Source organism: Salvelinus alpinus, chromosome 30 (assembly GCF_045679555.1).
Source record: "Salvelinus alpinus chromosome 30, SLU_Salpinus.1, whole genome shotgun sequence".
Taxonomy (NCBI): Eukaryota; Metazoa; Chordata; class Actinopteri; order Salmoniformes; family Salmonidae; genus Salvelinus; species Salvelinus alpinus.
In genome coordinates, this window is record NC_092115.1 from 43,961,418 (window position 1) to 43,982,250 (window position 20,833).

The 20,833-nt window shown below is 45.3% G+C and overlaps 1 protein-coding gene across 2 annotated transcripts; it reads right to left on the minus strand.

Annotated features, from left to right (window-relative positions):
• Positions 1-1,981: 1,981 nt before the first annotated feature.
• On the minus strand, positions 1,982-20,453 carry LOC139559602 (WD repeat-containing protein 47-like). Of its 2 annotated transcripts, none has more exons than XM_071375744.1 (17): positions 20,313-20,453; positions 18,130-18,299; positions 16,944-17,027; positions 16,610-16,694; positions 15,370-15,501; positions 14,513-14,689; positions 13,844-14,346; positions 11,672-11,780; positions 8,685-8,878; positions 6,685-6,954; positions 6,486-6,552; positions 5,558-5,727; positions 5,234-5,406; positions 4,791-4,961; positions 4,529-4,660; positions 4,184-4,402; positions 1,982-3,809 (listed from the first exon to the last, which is right to left on the minus strand). In XM_071375744.1, the coding sequence occupies exons 2-17, from the start codon at positions 18,285-18,287 to the stop codon at positions 3,667-3,669; spliced, it is 2,787 nt and encodes a 928-aa protein (XP_071231845.1). In that variant the 5' UTR covers positions 18,288-18,299; positions 20,313-20,453; the 3' UTR covers positions 1,982-3,666. The 2 variants fall into 2 exon arrangements, with proteins under 2 accessions (XP_071231845.1, XP_071231844.1); XM_071375743.1 differs by lacking the exon at positions 20,313-20,453 and adding an exon at positions 19,732-20,090.
• Between the last annotated feature and the right edge of the window lie 380 nt (positions 20,454-20,833).

Consider the following 20,833-nt stretch of genomic DNA (forward strand, 5'->3'; position numbering starts at 1 on the left):
GCATTGCTTGCTGTTTGGGGTTTTAGGCTGGGTTTCTGTACAGCACTTTGAGATATCAGCTGATGTAAGAAGGGCTATATAAATACATATTTGATTTATATATAAATTCTAATCATACTTTATCAAAAGCCTTTTCAAAGTCAGCTATGACTACCAGGCCTGATTTCCCATAGTGTTCTATTGGTTCCAGTACTTGTCTTATATTACCTCCAATGTATCTTCCATGTAAAAAAAAAAAAAACGATTAGGATGAATAATATCCGACAATACCTTTTCAATTCTTTGCGCTATGCATTTTCTAGTATTTTTGCATCATACCACTGAAGTGTAAAGAGGCCTCAATTTTTTTTAAAGGTCTGGATCTTTATTTACCCCTTGGGTCCTGTTTCAGTAATAATGAAATCAGACCTTCTTGTTGAGTATTTTATAATCTACCATTTTCATAGGAGTGGTTAAAACATGCTAATAACGGTCCTCTGAGTACATCACAAAAGGTTTGGTATACCTCAACTGGTATACCATCCAGCCCTGGAGATTTCCCAGACTTAAAGGCTTTATTTGCATCAATATGCCATTGCATATTTTTAAACTCAGCAAAAAAATGAACGTCCTCTCACTGTCAACTGCGTTTATTTTCAGCAAACTTAACGTGTACATATTTGTATGAACATAACAAGATTCAACAAATGAGACAAACTGAACAAGTTCCACAGACATGTGACTAACAGAAATTGAATAATGTGTCCCTGAACAAACAGGGGGAGGGGGTCAAAATCAAAAGTAACAGTCAATGCAGCTGGTGGCCACATCAGATACTAAGTACTGCAGTGCATCTCCTCCTCATGGGCTGTCCCAGATTTGCCAGTTCTTGCTGTGAGATGTTACCCCACACTTCCACCAAGGCACCTGCAAGTTCCCGGACATTTCTGGGGGGAATGGCCCTAGCCCTCCCCTCCGATACAACACGTCCCAGACATGCACAATGGGATGAGGAGGTCTTCCCTGGAACACACAGTGTTGAGATTGCCTGACATGACAACAAGCTCAGTCCGATGATGCTGTGACACACCGCCCCAGACCATGACGGACCCTCCACCTCGATCCCGCTCCAGAGTACAGGCCTCGGTGTAACGCTCATTCTTTCGACGATAAACGCAAATCCGACCATCACCCCTGGTGAGACAAAATCAGTGGAAAGCACTTTTTTCCAGTCCTGTCTGGTCCAGCAACGGTGGGTTTGTGCCCATAGGCAACATTGTTGCCATTGACGTCTGGTGAGGACCTGCCTTACAACAGGCCTACAAGCCCTCAGTCTAGCCTCTCTCAGCCTATTGCGGACAGTCTGAGCACTGATGGAGGGATTGTGTGTTCCTGGTATAACTCGGGCAGCTGTTACCATCCTGTACCTGTCCCGCAGGTGTGATGTTCGGATGTACCGATCCTGTGCAGGTGTTGTTACACGTGGTCTGCCACTGCGAGGACGATCAACTGTCCATCCTGTCTCCCTGTAGCGCTGTCTTAGGCGTATCGCAGTACGGACATTGCAATTTATTGCCCTGGCCACATCTGCAGTCCTCAGAAGTCCTCATGCATCCTTGCAGAATGCCTAAGGCACGTTCTCGCAGATGAGCAGGGAAGCTGGGCATCTTTCTTTTGGTGTTTTTCAGTCAGTAGAAAGGCTCCTTTAATGTCCTACGTTTTCATAACTGTGACCTTAATTGCCTACCGTCTGTAAGCTGTTAGTGTCTTAATGACCGTTCCACAGGTGCATGTTCATTAATTGTTTATGGTTCATTGAACAAGCATGGGAAACAGTGTTTAAACCCTTTACAATGAAGATCTGTGAAGTTATTTGGATTTTTACAAATTATCTTTAAAAGACAGGGTCCTGAAAAAGGGACATTTCTTTTTTTGCTGAGTTTATGATATCATGATTTCACTGTATTACGAAGGACATCACAGATCACACAAGTTCAGTATGAAATGTCAAAGAGGATTTTATTTAGATACCACAGCAGCGATCACACTTCAATAAGCTCTATTCATTTCTCTTAGTCACTTAAAACAAGGTTTAGAAAAGCTACATACCGGAAACACTATCTAATTTCATATCAACAGAAAAGGATGCCTATATTACAATACAATTTTAAAATAAAAGATAAATAAATACATCTATTTATTAGTTTGGCCTTTTAATTTAAAATGAGAATCTGTACACAAAGAACAAAGCCTAAAACTCAAGCCTGATTTTTTGACAAATCAAACAAAACGGTATTAAATGGTGGGTCTAGTGCCAAAGTGCAAAATACAGAAACTGAAAGTAAGAAACGCAAAACACCGTCAATACGGGTTTATAATTTGATAAGATATTGTGCTATAAGTTACTCCCTTTCGAAATAGGCAGAGCCTGCCATCTAGGTGGCAACCAGTAACATTGCAGATGAAAGCAAAGCTACACTACACAGGGAGGGTTGCTTAACCGTACGCTGAAGCTGGCCAAGCCAAAAAGTAGATCTGTTATTCCCTTCCATGTCGATATAAAACAACTATTTTATCATTTCCTATTTGCAGGCAAGCCGTAGCAAAAAAACACCATAACAACTGTCTGAAGACAGCATTTTGCACCAAACACTGATTCAACATTAAAAACGTACAAGCAAATGTACACATTTTTGTTTCCGATATTTACAAAGCCTGAAGCAGAAATGCGGCGGGCAGACTTGCACGGCAACGTTAGACATCAGAAACTCCCACAGTAGTAGTATTGACAACAGCTAAGCAACCGATAGCTAATTGATCGACCAATGCAACAGATTACAACTCCGGCAAGGAGCACCTGATATATTGTCAGCAGTTTAGATCGCAACATCGTTGCCTTGGTTTCTTCTCAACTAATAGCAGCGTAGTAACACACGCTGCGACAAAAACACTGACCGTGCAAACTAATTAGGAATGTCAATTTGTTCTTGAAAAGAGCTCACAGAAAACGTACAACTTTTTGACCCTGAAATGGAGAAGGACCCACATGGGTTTCTGTATTGGGAGACTGGATAACTCAAGGCACCATATGAGACAATGCACTAAAGCAAAACATCCCTCTCCTTATTCAAAACATGATGGAGTAGATGTACCATTTGTAGATGAAAATGTGAAGAGTCATGGGATGAGTGGAGGAATGGAGTGATAGAGCGAAGGGGAGGGTCAGTTGGTGCACTTTTTCCACTCTCCCCATTTCACTCACACACACAACTAGGGGATGCATTTGCTAAAGTGAGAGTTGTTCACAGAAGCAGTGATGTTGAGGGGAGCTGAGCAGGATACGAAATCAAACCTAAATACAGCCAAAAGATACCCACAGACAGCCACACAACCAAATGTACAGCGGGACAAACTGTCCTGTTTGTTGCAAGAGGGAAAAGAGTGTAAGTAAAGGGTGCATATGTGTGTCCAGGTTGTGTATCACGGGTTACGCATGTCCACTATATGTGACTTAGGGGTTGTGTTTGTGTGTCTATATTTGTGTGTGTTCGCGAGCTATGTGTGTGTTAGGGTTTGTGTGTTTTACGGGTTGTGTTGTGTGAGTGTGTGTCTGTTAGGTGTTGTGTGTCCAGAGTGTGACGGTGCGGTCAGCGGAGGAGGAGAGGAAGGACAGGTTGTGTGTGTGTGTTAGGTGTTGTGTGTCCAGAGTGTGACGGTGCGGTCAGCGGAGGAGGAGAGGAAGGACAGGTCGTGTGTGTGCCACCTGCACTGGATCACCTTGTCACCGTGCTCCCCTACCAGAGTCAGGGGCAACGGCTTCGTCAAGTCACCTACAGAGACAAACACACATTTCAATATATTGTGAGTACAAAGGGCACAAATGACTTCTGAGTCCAAGTCATTGATAGCAGCTTAAACAAATAAAATACTTCACTAGCTTCTTTGTGCTTCGGTAAAACTACTAACGCGCAGTTACACAACTAACAATTACACAGTTGAACAACACACCCATCAGACTATTCAGTGACAAGGGGAAGAACTCAATTGCATACTCCTCGTGCCCTCTTTTTGTCTCCTTCTCAAAACCCATTGGGTGAGAAAGCCGGCGGTCCCTTCCCTGTGACCTTCTCCTCCAACGGGCACTGAGAAGGAAACGAGGAGTGAGGAGTAGGCAATTGAGATCTTCCCTAGATGTCTTCCTTACCTTGCAGGTTGCTGATCATGACCTTGGTGTCGTAGGAACCAGTGAGCAGGTAGTGTGCCCCGGGGGAGAACCTAACGGAGCGCACGTCGCTGGAGTGGGGCCGGTACGTCTGCACAACGCGTCCCCCTCTGATGTCATAGAGCATACAGCCGCTGTCCTCCTGTCCCGTCGCTAGGAGACGACCGCTAGGGTCAACCGCTACCGAGGCAACGGGACTGCCTGAGAGGGGGAGAGAAAATAAAAAATGTAATATTAGACGGAGGGGGAAGAGGGAGAGAGACTACTAAGTAGGTGTCATAAATGCGTGTGGGTCTGTTTTTTCGTGTGTAGGGTAGCAGTACCAACCTGATCCATGGAAGGCAGTGCCCACCACTCTAACACAAGTGGGTATTCTCAGGTCCCAGAACCTCACAGTCTTGTCCTGAGAGCCTGACGCTATCATCCACCCTCCCCACGTATACAGAGACAGAACGTGACCTGAGGATAAACATACGGACCCATCAGTCTCACATCGCACGGAAGACTTTATTTTCCCATTTAGGAATAACAATGATTAACTAAGTAGTACATGAGTGCAATGCAAAAATGAGTGTTTGTGTGTGTGTACCTGTGTGTCCACTGAGAGCGTGTAGGCCCTGTCCTCTCTGACAGTCAGTAGTGTAGATGTTACAGTCTCCGGCTCCGGCACTGATCAGGATGGCCCCTCCACTCTCTGGTCCCTCCATGAACGCCAGGTCTCTGACGGTCCCATCATGCATACTGAACTCAAGGTCTGGACCTGAGAGAGAGTGAGTGAGTGAGTGAGTGAGTGAGAGCGAGCGAGCGAGAGCGAGAGTACCGAACTGAAATCAAGAGAACTGGAACTTTCATTGTCAGGTGTATATTGAGTAAATTCCAATTTAATTCAGTCATTTCAGGAGATGAATTACATTTCAGGATTTAAACTGAATTGACCCCAACGCGAGTATAGAGTGGATTTAAATGTTATAGATTCCCAACCTTTGAATCGAATGGATTTCTAACGGATTTGAAACTCTGTATTGAGTTTACCTGTGGCGTTGCAGGTCTCGGCACTGAAGGGCAGGACTTTGACGTATTTGTCATTGGAGCCGGTGGCTAGTAGCTTTCCACAGTGACTCCAGGCCACACAGTAGATAGAACCTTTATGGTGCTTATTCCTCTTAAAACGAACCTCCGGCTGCTTGGTCATACCCGACACCCCACTGAGGGAAGGAAAGGGGTTGAGTGAGAGAGAGCGAGCGGAGAGAGATAAAAGCTTAGTCTCATTACAGCGGAATACCTCGCAAAGGAATTGAACAGTAGATATCAACAATTTCAGGAATTATTAGTTTTTAGGCTGTGTGTGTGTGTTACCTGGTGTCCAGCGGTGCATCTGGGTAGGCACACACGCGTAGCGTCTTAGAGTTGGAACCGACAGCGTACAGCGCCCCCGTGGGGTGGAAGGCTACAGCGCGCACTGCCTGAGTGTCCTCCAGGGTGTTCACAGCTACAAACAGGGCCTTGGGCTTGTCCCCGATGTCCCCCTGCAACACACACAAACAAACATTCGGGATGAGAATGAAGATCTCCCACTTGACCCAGGCAAGTGCTTTTTAGCCCGTCAGCAGAGCGGTGCATCTGGGGTATCCAGATCCAGATTAAGAAGGTCCAGGCTGTATCACATCCGGCCGTGATTGGGAGTCCCACAGGGCGGGGCACAATTGGTCCAGAGTCGTCCGGGTTTGACCGGTGTAGGCCGTCATTGTAAATAAGAATTTGTTCTTAACTGACGGTTAAATAAAGGTTAAATAAAATAATAAAAACTATTTTTTACAATGTCTTTCACATACACACACACACACACACAGAACTGCCCGCACATATACAAGGGCAATGGGTTTAACATAATTACCAGTGTAATCTGGGTTGATCTTCTATGCCATTATTCTGAAATAGAGCCAACAGCTCATGCCAACATGGAATACCCTTTATCGCTGCCGGTCTAACTATAATCTGATGGATTCAATCTCCACTCATCACAGTGCATCATCTAGGATTACTGTGCATGACCTCAGTGGATACACTGAATTGATACTCTTTAAAAAAAAAAATGATTTACTTAACTAGGGAAGTCTGTTAAGAACAAATTCTTATTTTCGGTTACTGGCCCAATGCTCTAACCACTAGGATACCTGCCGCCCCAATGCCTCTCACTCCTAAAGAGTTGTACTAAGCCTACAGTGGGAGGTTAGACAGACTGTGTGTGTGTGTACGTACGAAAGAGAAGGGGATAGGAACCTACCTCCTTACTCCGGGTTAGGGCTCCTGGTGAGTCGTCTAATGCGGAAGGCTGTCCGGCTACTTGAGGACTAGACCACACACAGATACAACACATTAGTACATTACCCCGTGTATGTACACAAAGACAAACACATCAACAAAATGTATACAAACCTGCCATACAGACGTGTGTGTATCACACACACACACCCGTAGCTCACCTCTGGGAGACCACGGGGGATTCGTTCGGTGGGGGTACCCCCCGACCCGCTGCGGTGCGTTGTGGGGTGCTGCTGACCACCCCTCCTCCATGGGGCTGGCCCTGCTCGGGGGTCAGGGTCACGGCGGGGTCAGGGGTCAAGCCTACGGGGTCACCGATATTGCTGTTCTCGGGAGAGGGGCCCGTACCATTGCACTGCTGGGCCAGAGACTGGACATCCTCCTCGAGACTCTCCATCCCAACGTTCAACTCCTCCAGCTTCTGAATAGACCTGGGTAGACAGAACACACAGGTTAATACACAGACAGGAGAGAGCCAGAGACACCTCTGTCTTTTTAATAGTGTCAGTCATTTAAATATGTTGGATGATGACAGTCGGAGTCTGGCTCTGCTCCAGAGACACACGGAGCAGGTACCACAGGAGCAGCTGGTGCTCAGGACATTAAAGACCGTTCATAAAGAACAGAGAGGAGCAGCAGGCGGGGGGGGGGGGGGGGTGACAATAAGGGGTCCCTTGTGGCTTCCTCCACTCCCCCCCCCCAACCCCTAGGCACACCCTGCTCCATCTGGGGTACCAGACTCAGCTCCACTATACACCCAATCATTTATCATCACCAACCTGCAACACCACCATCACCTCCCCCCAACACACACAAACCAACGTCCCCTTTCAGAACCTGTTACTGAGAAAAACACCAGTATGTCAAGTCATCTGTATCTCTAAGCATTAGTCAGCAGTTTTGTCCAACAGGACAATACAACAGTCACATCCAGGCTTTGAACCAGCCAGGCTGAGGCTAGATTCTCTCATTGACCTGTGGTTTCACTATAGTCGAGATGACATCATAGGGTCAGGTCATGCTCTCCAGTGATTGGCAGTCCAAACCTTTTGGCTCTGCTCATCTAAATTAGCTGTTCATTTGGCTCCGAAACGACTCTTCGTTCAGTAGTAAAAAACAAACAAAAAAAAACTGAAAAATAGCACATTTCTAATGTAAGCAGAAAAAGGTTGCCTACCATTATGTCAGATTGTATACCTGAGTTCGAATACATTTTACCTGACAAAATTACATCTCTTGCAATAAAAAGGCCGTTTTCTTTTTTTTAACACACCATTTTGCACTCCTCTTCCCGTTGTTCCTGCAGTGAGGAATAACCACCTTCATGTTTCTAGAACTTACCGACAGATCACCGCTGTTTGGGGCTCAAGAAGCAGTATTCAAATCGGGGAGCCTAATGAACGGCGCATTCACAGATGCGATTCGGTTCCAGGCGATCACCAAAAAGATCGGATTGTTCGCCAACGACCCATCACTAATGCCCTCCCTTCTAGACTGCGGTGTGCATCAGTAGGACAAAGCCCTTTTGATCTCTCCCTATCTAACCCTTCTCCCCCCCCCCACCCTGCATTATTTATAAGGTCAGGGCATAATGACATCCTTAGTGTCTCCACAGTTCTCTTGGGATCTTTCTTTGTCCTTTCCTATTTTAACTAGATTCAAAATGTTCCCATATTTTTGTGTCACGCTGAACCCAGACTGTCCTGCATTTTGGGGATTTAACACGTGTCTTTCCATTGCCTCGTGTTATGCCGAAGCCATGGGCTGTACAGGGAGGGGTCTGTGTGTTCTAAAATCGGCCAAGTTTTGTTTTTTTTGCAAATGGCTGAGGCAATCGTGCTTGATTTAAACAATATGTTTAGCAACAACCCTTATTCCAAACCCTTATTCCATTCGTCACATGAACTACATGACATCATTTAACATCTGACAGAATGTGGTCTGCCACAGATAGAGCAGTCCAACAGGAGAGTCATTACAAGGTTTAGGACGAAATGGCAACTCATCAAACCACAGACAATAAAGCAACCTCATGTTTGTTATGTTGGTTTCAGACTTTGTGCTGTGCAGTCATGGGTGATCTGACCTGTTGACGACCTGAAGTCCTGTGCTGTGTGTGTCAGGGTGTGTGTGTGTGTGTGTCCACATTCCAATCGCTAACCTGTTGAGGAACGTCTCAGTGAGGCTGTGCTGTGTGGCGTCTGTCCCGGGGGCTGGCTGGTCACTGTGTTGTACCCCTCCCTCCAGAAGCATCTGCTGGTAGAGTTGTCTCTGCTGCTGCTTCTGCTCCAGGTGCTGCTGCACTCTCAGACGCTGGCGGTAAAACTCCTCAAACTTCTCTGTTGAGTCATGCAGCTGAGGTGGTAAGACACACACACACAGTGAACATAACGTCACACGTACAACCGGTTTTCACTTTGTCATTATGTGGTATTGTGTGTAAATTGATGAGAACAATTTTTATTTCATCCATTTTAGAATAAGGCTGTAACGTAATAACACGCGGGGAAAAAGTCAAGGGGTCTGAATACTTTCCGAATGCACTGTACATACACCGACACACACTGCTGGTAAAACCCTCCCAACTTCTCAGTAGTCACACACACACACCATACTAAAATAAACCAAATTCATAATTGTTTGAAGTACAGCCAACTTCTTGCATACTGCCATTCACATTCAAAGCCAGCATTGACCCCACAACCCTTCCCTCTGTAACTTCAGAGAGAGAGGGAAAAGACGGTGTGTCATAGGCCTGAGGACAGACAACTTCCCTTACGGTGCCCTCTGCAGTGCCCATCTGACAGGCATTAACTTACACACTGACCAGGGGCCAGCGTGCCAAAGATGAGGGAGATCCCGAGGGAAAGAGAGAGAGGGTTGGAAGAAATAAGCCGTTCATGACATGCATTGCCATCCCTCACCCTCGTTGATACATGGACCACAGCCAGTGTGAAATCCAATAACCACACACACACACACACACACACAGTGTGGCAGAGGGACCCACAAACCAGAGTCTCATCTGAAGGTGAAATCACACAGTCTAATTTCCCATTCTGCTCCTGGTCAGTTGATCAGTCTCCCAGGTGACATGGCAGAGCAGGGCTGTTAATTCACACAGTCTGATCTCTTCGAAGGCTAGAGTTGGAGTGGAGTCAGGGGACTAGTGTCCTTTGGGCTGTACTGTAACTCATGTGAGAGGACGAGAGAGAGATAGAGAGAGAGAGAGAGAAAGAGCAGGGCAGGTGACATCTCTCTTGGCTGTAATTCAGGCCCTGTAAGCCCCAGACGGTCGATGACTCAGTGTGTCTCTCTCACACACACACATTCATCTCTAAGTCCGGCCTATATTTAGACTGAGGGAGAAGGCCACCATCTTTGAAAGTAATCCTCTCCACAATGCACAACCCCAATCCATACACATCAGCAGAGAAGACGACTCCAGAGTTTGTTGGAACTGGGTAAAAATTGTTTCCATCTCATGCACTTACAGTGCAATTCCTGACATTTATTCCTAGGAAGAATTCCCTGTCTCAGGTCAGTTAGGATCACCGCTTTATTTTAAGAGCGTGAAAAGTCAAAATAATATAATTATTTATTTCTGCTTTTATTTCTTTCATCACATTCCCAGTGGGTCAGAAGTTTACATATACTAATTGAGTGTTTGGTAGCATTGCCTTTAAATTGTTTAACTTGGGTCATATATTTTGGGTAGCCTTCCACAAGCATCCCACAATAAATTGGGTGAATTCTGGCCCATTCCTCCTGACAGAGCTGGGGTAACTGAGTCAGGTTTGTAGGCCTCCTTGCTCGCACACGCTTTTTCAGTTCTGCCCACACATTTTCTATAGGATTGAGGTCAGGGCTTTGTGATGGCCACTCCAATACCTTGACTTTGTTGTCCTTAAGCCATTTTGCCACAACTTTGGAAGCATGCTTAGGGTCAATGTCCATTTGGAAGACACATTTGCAACCAAGCTTTAACTTCCTGATTGATGTCTTGAGATGTTGCTTCAATATATCTACATAATTTTCCTCCCTCATGATGACATCTATTTTGTGAAGTGCACTAGTCCCTCCTGCAGCAAAGCACCCCCACAACATGATGCTGCCACCCCCGTGCTTCACGGTTGGGATGGTGTTCTTCGGCTTGCAAGCCTCCCCCTTTTTCCTCCAAACATAACGATGGTCATTATGGCCAAACAGTTCTATTTTTCTTTCATCAGACCAGAGGACATTTCTCAAAAAAGTATGATCTTCGTCCCTATGTGCAGTTGCAAACCGTAGTCTGGCTTTTTTATGGCGGTTTTGGAGCAGTGGCTTCTTCCTTGCTGAGCGGCCTTTCAGGTTATGTCGATATAGGACTCGTTTTATTGTGGATATAGATACTTTTGTACCCGTTTCCTCCAGCATCTTCACAAGGTCCTTTGCTGTTGTTCTGGGATCGATTTGCACTTTTCGCACCAAAGTACGTTCATCTCTAGGAGACAGAACACGTCTCCTTCCTGAGCGGTATCATGGCTGCGTGGTCCCATGGTGTTTATACTTGCGTACTATTGTTTGTATAGATTAACGTGGTACCATCATGCATTTGGAAATTGCTCCCAAGGATGAACCAGACTTGTGGAGGTCTACAATTGTTTTTCTGAGGTCATGGCTGATTTCTTTAGAGTTTCCCATGATTTCAAGCAAAGAGGCACTGAGTTGGAAGGTAGGCCTTGAAATACATCCACAGGTACACCTCCAATTGACTCAAATGATGTCAATTAGTCTATCAGAAGCTTCTAAAGCAATGACATCATTTTCTGGAATTTTCAAGCTGTTTAAAGGCACAGTCAACTTAGTGTATGTAAACTTCTGACCCACTGGAATTGTGATACCGTGAATTATAAGTGAAATAATCTGTCTGTAAACAATTGTTGGAAAAATTACTTGTGTCATGCACAAAGTAGATGTCTTAACCAACTTGCCAAAACTATAGTTTGTTAACAAGAAATTTGTGGAGGGGTTGAAAAACAAGTTTTAATGACTCCAATCTAAGTGCATGTAAACTTCCGACTTCAAATGTATTTTCTAGAAATCTGTATATTTTGCAAGACAGACCTGGTTACATCTCATCTTCCTCTCCTCCATCAGGTGTTTTACCTCGTTCCTCTGTGCAGAGCCTGGTGACGGGGCATCCTCTCCAGGGGCGGAGTCAGGGCGCAGGGTGCCCGAACTCATCATCTTATCCACGGGCGTGTCTGTCCTGGAGCTAGGAAGAAGAACCAGAGAGACTACATTAACTACTGCTCTATGGACTACCTGACTAGCCTCTGGTAAGACAAGGGGTGGCGGTCTATGTATATTTGTAAACAACAGCTGGTGCACGATATCTAAGGAAGTCTCGAGGTTTTGCTCACCTGAGGTAGAGTATCTCATGATAAGCTGTAGACCACACTATCTACCTAGAGAGTTTATCTGTATTTTTCGTAACTGTCTACATACCACCACAGATCGATGCTGGCACTAAAACCGCACTCAATGAGCTGTATACCGCCATAAGCAAACAAGAAAACGCTCATCCAGAGGCAGAGCTCCTGGTGGTGCAAGACACACTCAAATTTGCATACCGCCCCAACAAATCCACAGATGATGCCATCTCTATTGCACTCCACACTGCCCTTTCCCACCTGGACAAAAGGAACACCTATGTGAGAATGCTATTCATTGTCTACAGCTCAGCGTACAACACCATAGTGCCCACAAAGCTCACCACTAAGCTAAGGACCCTGGGACTAAACACCTTCCTCTGCAACTGGATCCTTGATTTCCTGACGGGCGGTAAGGGTGGTAGGTGGTAAGGGTAGGTAACAACACATCTGCCACGCTGATCCTCAACACAGAGTCCCCTCAGGGGTGCGTGCTCAGTCCCCTCCTGTACTCCATGTTCACCCATGACTGCACGGCCAGGCACGACTCCAACACCACCATTAAGTTTGCCGATGACACAACAGTGATCACCAACAAGACAGCCTATTGGGAGGAGGTCAGAGATCTGACCGGGTGGTGCCAGACAACAACCTCTCCCTCAACGTGACCAAGACAAAGGAGATTGTGGACTACAGGAAATGGAGAACCGAGCACACCCCCATTCTCATCGACAGGGCTGTAGTGGAGCAGGTTGAGAGCTTCAAGTTCCTTGGCGTCCACATCACCAACAAACTAACATTGTCCAAGCACACCAAGACAGTCCTGAAGAGGGCACAAAAAAACCTATTCCCCCTCAGGAGAAATTTGTCATGGGTCCTCAGATCCTGAAAAGGTTTTACAGCTGCAGCATCGAAAGCATCCTGACGGGATGCATCACTGCCTGGTATGGCAACTGCTCGGCCTCCGACCGCAAGGCACTACAGAGTGAGGTGCGTACGTCCCAGTACATAACCGGGGCCAAGCTTTTTGCAATCCAGGACCTCTATACAGGTGGTGTCAGAGGAAGGCCCTAAAAATTGTCAAAGACCCCAGCCACCCTAGTCATAGACTGTTCTCTCTGCTACCGCATGGCAAGCAGTACCGGAGCGCCAAGTCTAGAACCAAGAGGCTTCTAAACAGATTCTACCCCCAAGCCATAAGACTCCTGAACATCTAATCAAATGGCTACCCAGACTATCTGCACTGCCCCCCACATGTGACAAATAACATTTGATTTGAGTCCCACATCTGTTTGTGCTTTCTTGCCAACACCAATCACAGCAATGAAGTTAGCAAAACATCAAATCAAAATCAAATCCAAGTGTATTCATCACGTGCACAGGATACAGCAGGTGTAAACGGTACAGTGAAATGCAAGTGCAGAGAGAGGGTTGCAGAGTACAAACAGATGTACCAGACACAACTCAGATCATCCCTACTGTCACTCAGCTACGCCCTACTGTCACTCAGCTACGCCCTACTGTCACTCAGCTACTCCCTACTGTCACTCAGCTACTCCCTACTGTCACAGTGTCCGCGTAAGTGGGTGTTATTGAGCAGTAGAAAACTTCAAGATAATCACTGAGCTTCTCCTTCAACAGTAGAGTCTCAAGTGTTTTCTACCACGCAGGCTAATCAACAGGCTACTCCAGTGTCTGGGCTAAATCAAACAGGTTAATTCATGTAATTACTTGGCCTCCTTAGCCAATGTTTGGGGATTATTCTACAGGGGAAAATGACTAGGTAGAGCGCATCACCCAAGTGGGTACTACACATTAACGGTTAAATTCCCCACTTACAATGGAAAACCCTTTTAGACCTCCATATTGAAAAGCGCTACATGAATCCAACCCATCCTCCTCTCACCTCTCAGGCGACTCCTCAAAGATGCTGTGGCAGTCGGAGCTCTCCAGCATCAGACTCCTGCTCAGACTCTGGCCCCCCGTGTGGTAGTTAGCGAAGGAATGAGACATGGGGGACACCCCCTTCCCCCCCGCCGTGTCCCCCCCTGGGCCCCTCTTCTCCTGGCCAGACAGACCATAGGACAGCCCGTCCAGGGCCGGGTTCAGGGAGCGGGACATGTAGGCATCGGCGGACTGGGGGCGGCGGAGGGGCGAGGAGGGGTATGGGGACAGCTTGCTGATTAGCGGGGTGAGGAGGTCTGCGTAGCCGGCCTTGGCGGGCTTGACCAGGCGGTCCACGTGGATCTGGAGCAGCTTCTGCTCGAAGGCGCAGGAGAAGACGCTGTGGGACAGGTTCTGCATCCAGGAGAGTAAGGACAGGTCCAGGTCGTCACAGCCATTCCCGCACAGCATGTCCACCCCCAGGAGCACCTCGCCCTCCGTGATCTCCTCGCCTGTCGCCTTGCTCTGGACACAGAGGTAGTCAATCCATCAATCTATCAGCCAATCAAGCATTGAATGAATCAATGACTAATTCATATAAATCAAGCGAGCAATGAAATCATAACATCATATTCAACCAAAACAGTAATATCAAGCCATCGATAGAATCGTATAGGTACTTCGTAAGTACCTGGCAGAACTCGACGCAGCACTCATACAGAACGCCTTTAATGAGGAGCTGGAAGAGGCGGTTCCCTGAGGCCCTGAACCCCGCCTCGCTCAGCTTCCTGTCTGCAGGGATGAACTCTGACACCATGGTGCACGCCTCCTCGAAACAGTGCACCCGCGCCGTGCTGGGGTTCCAGTCCTGGAGGGAAGACGTTATACCGTTTAGTCATTTAGCTAAAACCCAAAACACGATGACACCTTTGAAATGGCTCGGTCTTCTCTCAGAGCGATCCATTTTGTGATGGTTTGAAAACTGCCGCATTGAAATACATCAGATAGAGCATTATGAGAGAATAATAAACCGTAAGCGCTCATACATGCTTAGAACAATGAACAATGTAGTAATGCCTTATCAAAGTTTATTGGTCACGTACACGTGATTAGCAGATGTTATTGCGGGTGTAGCGAAATGTTTGTGCTTCTAGCTCCGACAGTGCAGTAATATCTAACAAGTTACACAACATATACCCAATACACACAAATCTAAGTAGGAATTAATTAAGACTATACATATGGACGAGCGATGTCAGAGCGGAACGGACTAATATACCGTAGAATAGTATAGAAAACAGTATATGCATATGAGATGAGTAATGCAAGATATGTAAACATTATTAAAGTGACTAGAGTTCCATTCCTTTTGACACCTGCTTTCAGTAAACTGTTACCTAACCTTCTTCAAAGTAAGTATTCGAATCAATCAACTGTGCTAGAATAACAGTACAATTCAGAAGGTCAGATGCCATAAAATAATAATCATAATAATATATATTATTATAATATGATATAGTATGCTATAAATATAAAAATGTGTCATGCCTTGAACTCAGCGTGGTTGGTGAGACGAGGCAGGGTGAGGAGCAGACATAGCTTGCTGTAGTCATCTTTAGAGGGACAGACCTCCTCCAGAGCATGAAGACACTTCACCGCCTCCTGCATGGTGAACTCCAACTGAGGGAGAGAGGGATGAAGGGAGGAGAGAGAGAGAGAGCGGTAGAGGGGAGAGAAAGAAAGAGTGGATTTTGGGCCACATCAGATTCGCTCATGTTACGCTCTCACATGTAGCAGGACTTTGATACACTCTAGGTTTGCAATAAATAAAAAAACGCTTTGATCATATTTATTCATTTCTAGAGGCAATGTAGCAATACCATCCCCATTCCCTCCAGACTCAACATTCCCTCAGAGACAGAGGGGGGATGAAAAAGTATGTTTTGAACATATAAACCCAGAATGTCTGTAGATCCTGTAGAAAAGCAGCTACCTGTTATCGCTCTCTGAGGCTTAGGTTGGGTTGCACCAACATGGATTATCTCTTAAACTGAGTTAAATCAAGGTTTATCTATTAATCTTGCTGCACCAAATTTTAAACCTAATTTTAAATGAATCCTAGTTAAATTAAATCCTTCCTCTAATCTAAATGTTCACTTTAAAACCTAGATTAATTTAAACCATGTTGGTGCAACCCACCCTTAGATTCTAAACGTCAGGGTAGAAGGGCTAAGATCTCTATCACGTCCAAGGAGAAACCTCAGAAATAAGAACAGGTCTGTGTTGCTTTCAACTGCTTTGAATAAATGTGCAAAAGAGATGTTCCCGAGATCTAACCTAGACCTAAATCTGACTCACATGTCACACACAGTTACACACTAACTCATGAAGAGCTGGGCTGACAACCTAACACACTTATACACACAGACACAGCTGGCTTGAGGAGCCCAGACTAATCCAGCCAGGCTACACAAGCTGGATTCACATCTACACTGTCTGTGACTAAGCTAATATAGGACGATGGGTAGAGAAAGCTCAAGGAAAGTGTGTGGGCTAGGAGAAAAAGAAGCAGCGAGAAATAGAAAATAATTAGATGGAAAAATAAAAGCGGGACTGTTTCAGGATTCATTGCTCATTTGTTTGCTCATTCAGAAGGAGACAGAGGAAAGGAGACAGACAAACAAAGACAGGGAGATGGAAAATGTAAGGGCAGAGACAGACACTAGAACAAAGTGTGTGTGTGTGTGTGTGTGTGGGGTGGGGGGCTATTCTTTGTCTGTTGACTCACATGCTGTGGCTCGCCCTCAGCAGACATGGCGTTGTTCACACACAGGGCCTCCAGAAACTTCTGCTTCAGGACGATGTAACGGAACCTATGACAGCACAACAATATAATATAGCCCCAGTGCTGGGTTGTCTCATCCTACAGTATATGTACGTGTCAGTAAAGTAATTCAAACCCAGTATCTGCCTGAACATTCTAGCCTGGGTGTCAGTTGGCTAACGTGTTGTTGTTTGACAAGGCAATAATAGCGTTGCTAACTGCAGAAATGGCCAGGCATAGTCAAGACTACGTACGTTCATTTCTGACCACAGAATTTAGTGTTGTATCGATGCCTCACCTTTTCCTGTCAAACGTGTCCATGCACTCCAATGGCTGAATGAACTGGAGCACCTCGTCCCACTGCCCATCCAACACCAGCTGTCTGGACAGAGATAAACAATGCACAAACGAGTCAGTTATAGGGCCGGGTTGATACCAGTATCGCAATATTTTTTCCCATGGCAAAAATTAAAAACGCAAAGCAGACCAAACTCTTTGGTCCTTTAAAAACCTGTTGTATATTGTGTGCTATAGCCTGGAAAATAAATAAATGTGACTCTGGATGACAACATAATGTTTGTTTCCAATATTAGGGCTGTTTTCCTAAAGAAGTTAAATCTGCTTTGTGTTTTGTTTCCACGATCCTAACGAGTATCACGATAATGGTAATTGTCCCCGGTCCCTAGCAGTTAATACATCTGATGTAAAATGTTGGTCTTTGTGACACCTATTACGTGCTCTGAGCCTATTCACACTAGCCAGATAATTTCAGGAAAAACAAAACAGAACAAAAATAAACAAAGGGTTTTCTATTTGATTTCCCTGCTATGCCATGTCTTACGGTAACAGAACAGATTGTTTTTTTATTGGCAGATGAAAGACAGGCAGTGAATGGTCACCAGGTAACAGGGGGGCCCTCCGTGTGAAAGGGGTCCAACTCCAATCCCATCAGGCATTTCACACACTCAGCTGAGTGGAATGCCAAAGAGGTCTACATTGCTGGCTGACATTCAAATGTCCACTCCAATCCAGCATGGAAGAGGTCTAGATCATTATTGCACGAACAAAGGAAATGATGCTGCACTTTCTGAACATTGTTAGTGTTTCAGCATTAGTTTAGCAACCAGTGACCTATTCATATGCGACTGAAAAACAAAACCTGCATGAAGTTGATGAAAATGCTTTGGAACGCTGAACAGCAACAATCTTGTCTAATTAGTCTGTCAACTGTTGTATTGCAGCAAACACTTATGGAGGTGTCCTGATATGCTATGGGCGAGCCAGACCTTTGTCATTCCAAACCTAGCCATGTAGTAAGACCCAAACATTAAATGTCAGGGTCATATTCACTAGGGCACACCGTAGCAAATCATTTTGCAACTGAAAATGAAAAGATCCTTGTTGGATAAATCCAGGTAGTCCCTCCCTGTTTTAATCTTGCGTTTCGTTTTTGTTGGTGCCTAATGAATACGACCCAGGTGTACCTGAGGAACAGCATGTCGTCAGAGTAGAGTCCGTTGATGACTCCGCTCTCTTTCTCCAGGGCCAGCATGCTGATGTGAAGTTTCCTGGAGTTGAGGAAATCCAGGATCACCTTGATGATCTCCACCTCCTTCACATTGATGATCTCCTCTGCTGCCATGGTGACGACGGGCTGACACACCCACACACATAGACCAGCAACACAACTCAGAGTGAGTATACAAACCACAAACGGAGGCTCTCTTGGTGATCCTAGAAAGGCAGCCTAGTATCTGTCTGGTTAACCTAGCGTAGCGGGCATAAAGAAACGACTGAACAGGTCCCCACATCCGGTTTTCAAAGGAAAAGGAAGCTAGGTTGAAGATACTGTATCCGTGAAAACCCAATATTTTCATCTGACCCAGCTGTCTGGTAAACCATCAATTTCTAATGTAACAATGTCACGTTATTGCCACACTGTGTTCAACCAATTATTTTTTTGTTCCCAATATTTTTGCTTGGCCAACAATTGTTGACCTTGCTTTTGAATAGGCTTTCAAGAAGTCTAGCATAATTCATTTCAATTCCTTCCTGCAAACAAGCACAGGAAATATAGGTACTTCTCTGCGCACCTACTTAATGTGGACAAAATGACAAAAGCCTCAATTGTGCCTAATGGAATCAAGCCCCAACTCTCTGGCTACTGTGATTAGCAGCAGGACAGTGTCAGTACGAAGTCTGCAGTAGAGAGTTAATCCAATCACACACACAGCTGTGCTATTAATTAAGTAGTAACAAACAGTCAAACATTATGGACTAGAATTGCTTTGATGTTCATTTAATTTGGGGCGGCAGGTAGCCTAGTGGCTAGAGCGTTGGGCCAGTAACCGAAAGGTTGCTGGGTCGAATCTGTCGTTCTGGCCCCTGAACACGGTACTGTTCCCCGGTAGACCGTCATTGTAAATAAGAATGTTATTAACTGACTTGCCTAGTTAAATAAAGGTTAAACATTTTTTTTTATTATTATGGGGTGTTAGCATGACTATTGACATAGCTAGTTAGCCTATCTTGGTGTTCCACTGCAACCTGCATTGTTGACAAGGTGTCCAAGCAAGTGGTTGCTCAAAACGTACTGACGCTAACGTTACATCATTCTGCTTTTAAATAGACCTTGGTGCAGTCAACAAAGATCATTGTTAGATATCTGGCAATCAACATAACAGGCCATTCAGAAGAGAAAAATAACAACCAAGTTGCATGCAGATCATGCCAGATGCACTGCTGGGGACAATGACGGCAGCAGCGGCAACAATTTAACAGCAAATAAACTATGCGTATCACCTAAACAAAGGATGAGCTAAGTATTACTTGTACGGGAGGGTTCCAGTAAACATATATTTACAATCTATAACTACCTAGCTAGCTATGAAGCTATGCACTGCAGCTATGGGTGGGGTTCAAACACAGCAAATTAGCTAGCTAACTGCTAGATAACTAGCTAGCTACTTCACCCCAAGCTGTTCTTGTCGTTTATTTCATAACAGGACAACACAAGCTGTCTCAGATATATTAGCAAGCTATCTAACTAGCTAGCTAACAGCCAATGTTAGCTGGTAACTACATACCACGAAGAGTAATGTTGTCAGGAACGCAAACCCACTAACAGATTCAGATCATGACAAGCAGCCAGCCGACAAGAGAACGGCTAGTCAGGGGTGTATTCATTACGTCAATTCTATTGCAAAACGTTTAGCAACAGGAACGGTTTACTCCAAACGCTCTTCAACGTCACGTAAAATCTGTTGTATTCATAAACGGAAGTTGTAGCTAGCTAGTTCATTTTAATGTTATTGTTTCCACGAGTTGCCATTCCAATCTGAATAGTCTGCGAAGTGTTTGGAACGAGCCAAATAGTCGATTATTCCATGCTCTCAAGTGGCGTGAATTCCGCGGGGTTACAATTTCTTTCAGCCGCGTATTTATTTTTTGAAGCGAGACACCACTGAACTACAACTTTCGTTTAAGAACAAAACAAAACTCAACAGCGTTTGGAGTAAACGGTTTGCAACACACGGTGTAATGAATACACCCCCAGGTCAAACTCCAGAAGGGAATCATCCGCTAGCAGCACAGGCGGGATAGGTGGGGAGCGATACTTCTCACGCATAATTAACAAACACGCTCCCAAATGCGATTTAAAGCGCACCTTGGTCTAAAAATACATGGGCTGAAAACACGCTCCTGGATTTGTTTCTATGTTGTTGAAAAAGCGTAGCTGTCACGGCGATCCTGATTCGATTTGTTTCTCCTTCCTTTCTTGCCTTGAGTCTGCTGCTGCTACCCAACCCCTTCGGTTGTCAAGCGCACCGCTTCGTCTACCAATCAGATCCCAGCATTTTCACAAGGGCGCTCCAAGCATCTCTTGTCTTGCAAGTCAAAACCACACAGCTTTTGGCTATGGATCAACATTCCTGGCTACTACCATCCATTGAGTATGCACATCAAGTTGTCATCAAAGTCCAATTATGCCACTTTCAATGAGATAATAACTTGTCAGGGTGTGTGACACTTCCAAGAGAATACTTGATGGTGGATGGCTAGGCCTAATCCGCATGCCTTCGACTGCTCAGACTAGATGGTGTGTTCCATTTGCGTGTAGGCTAATCGCAGAATCACAGTGGAAAGTTCAAAACTGATTAAATGCTTGAAGAACATGGCTCCCTGAAA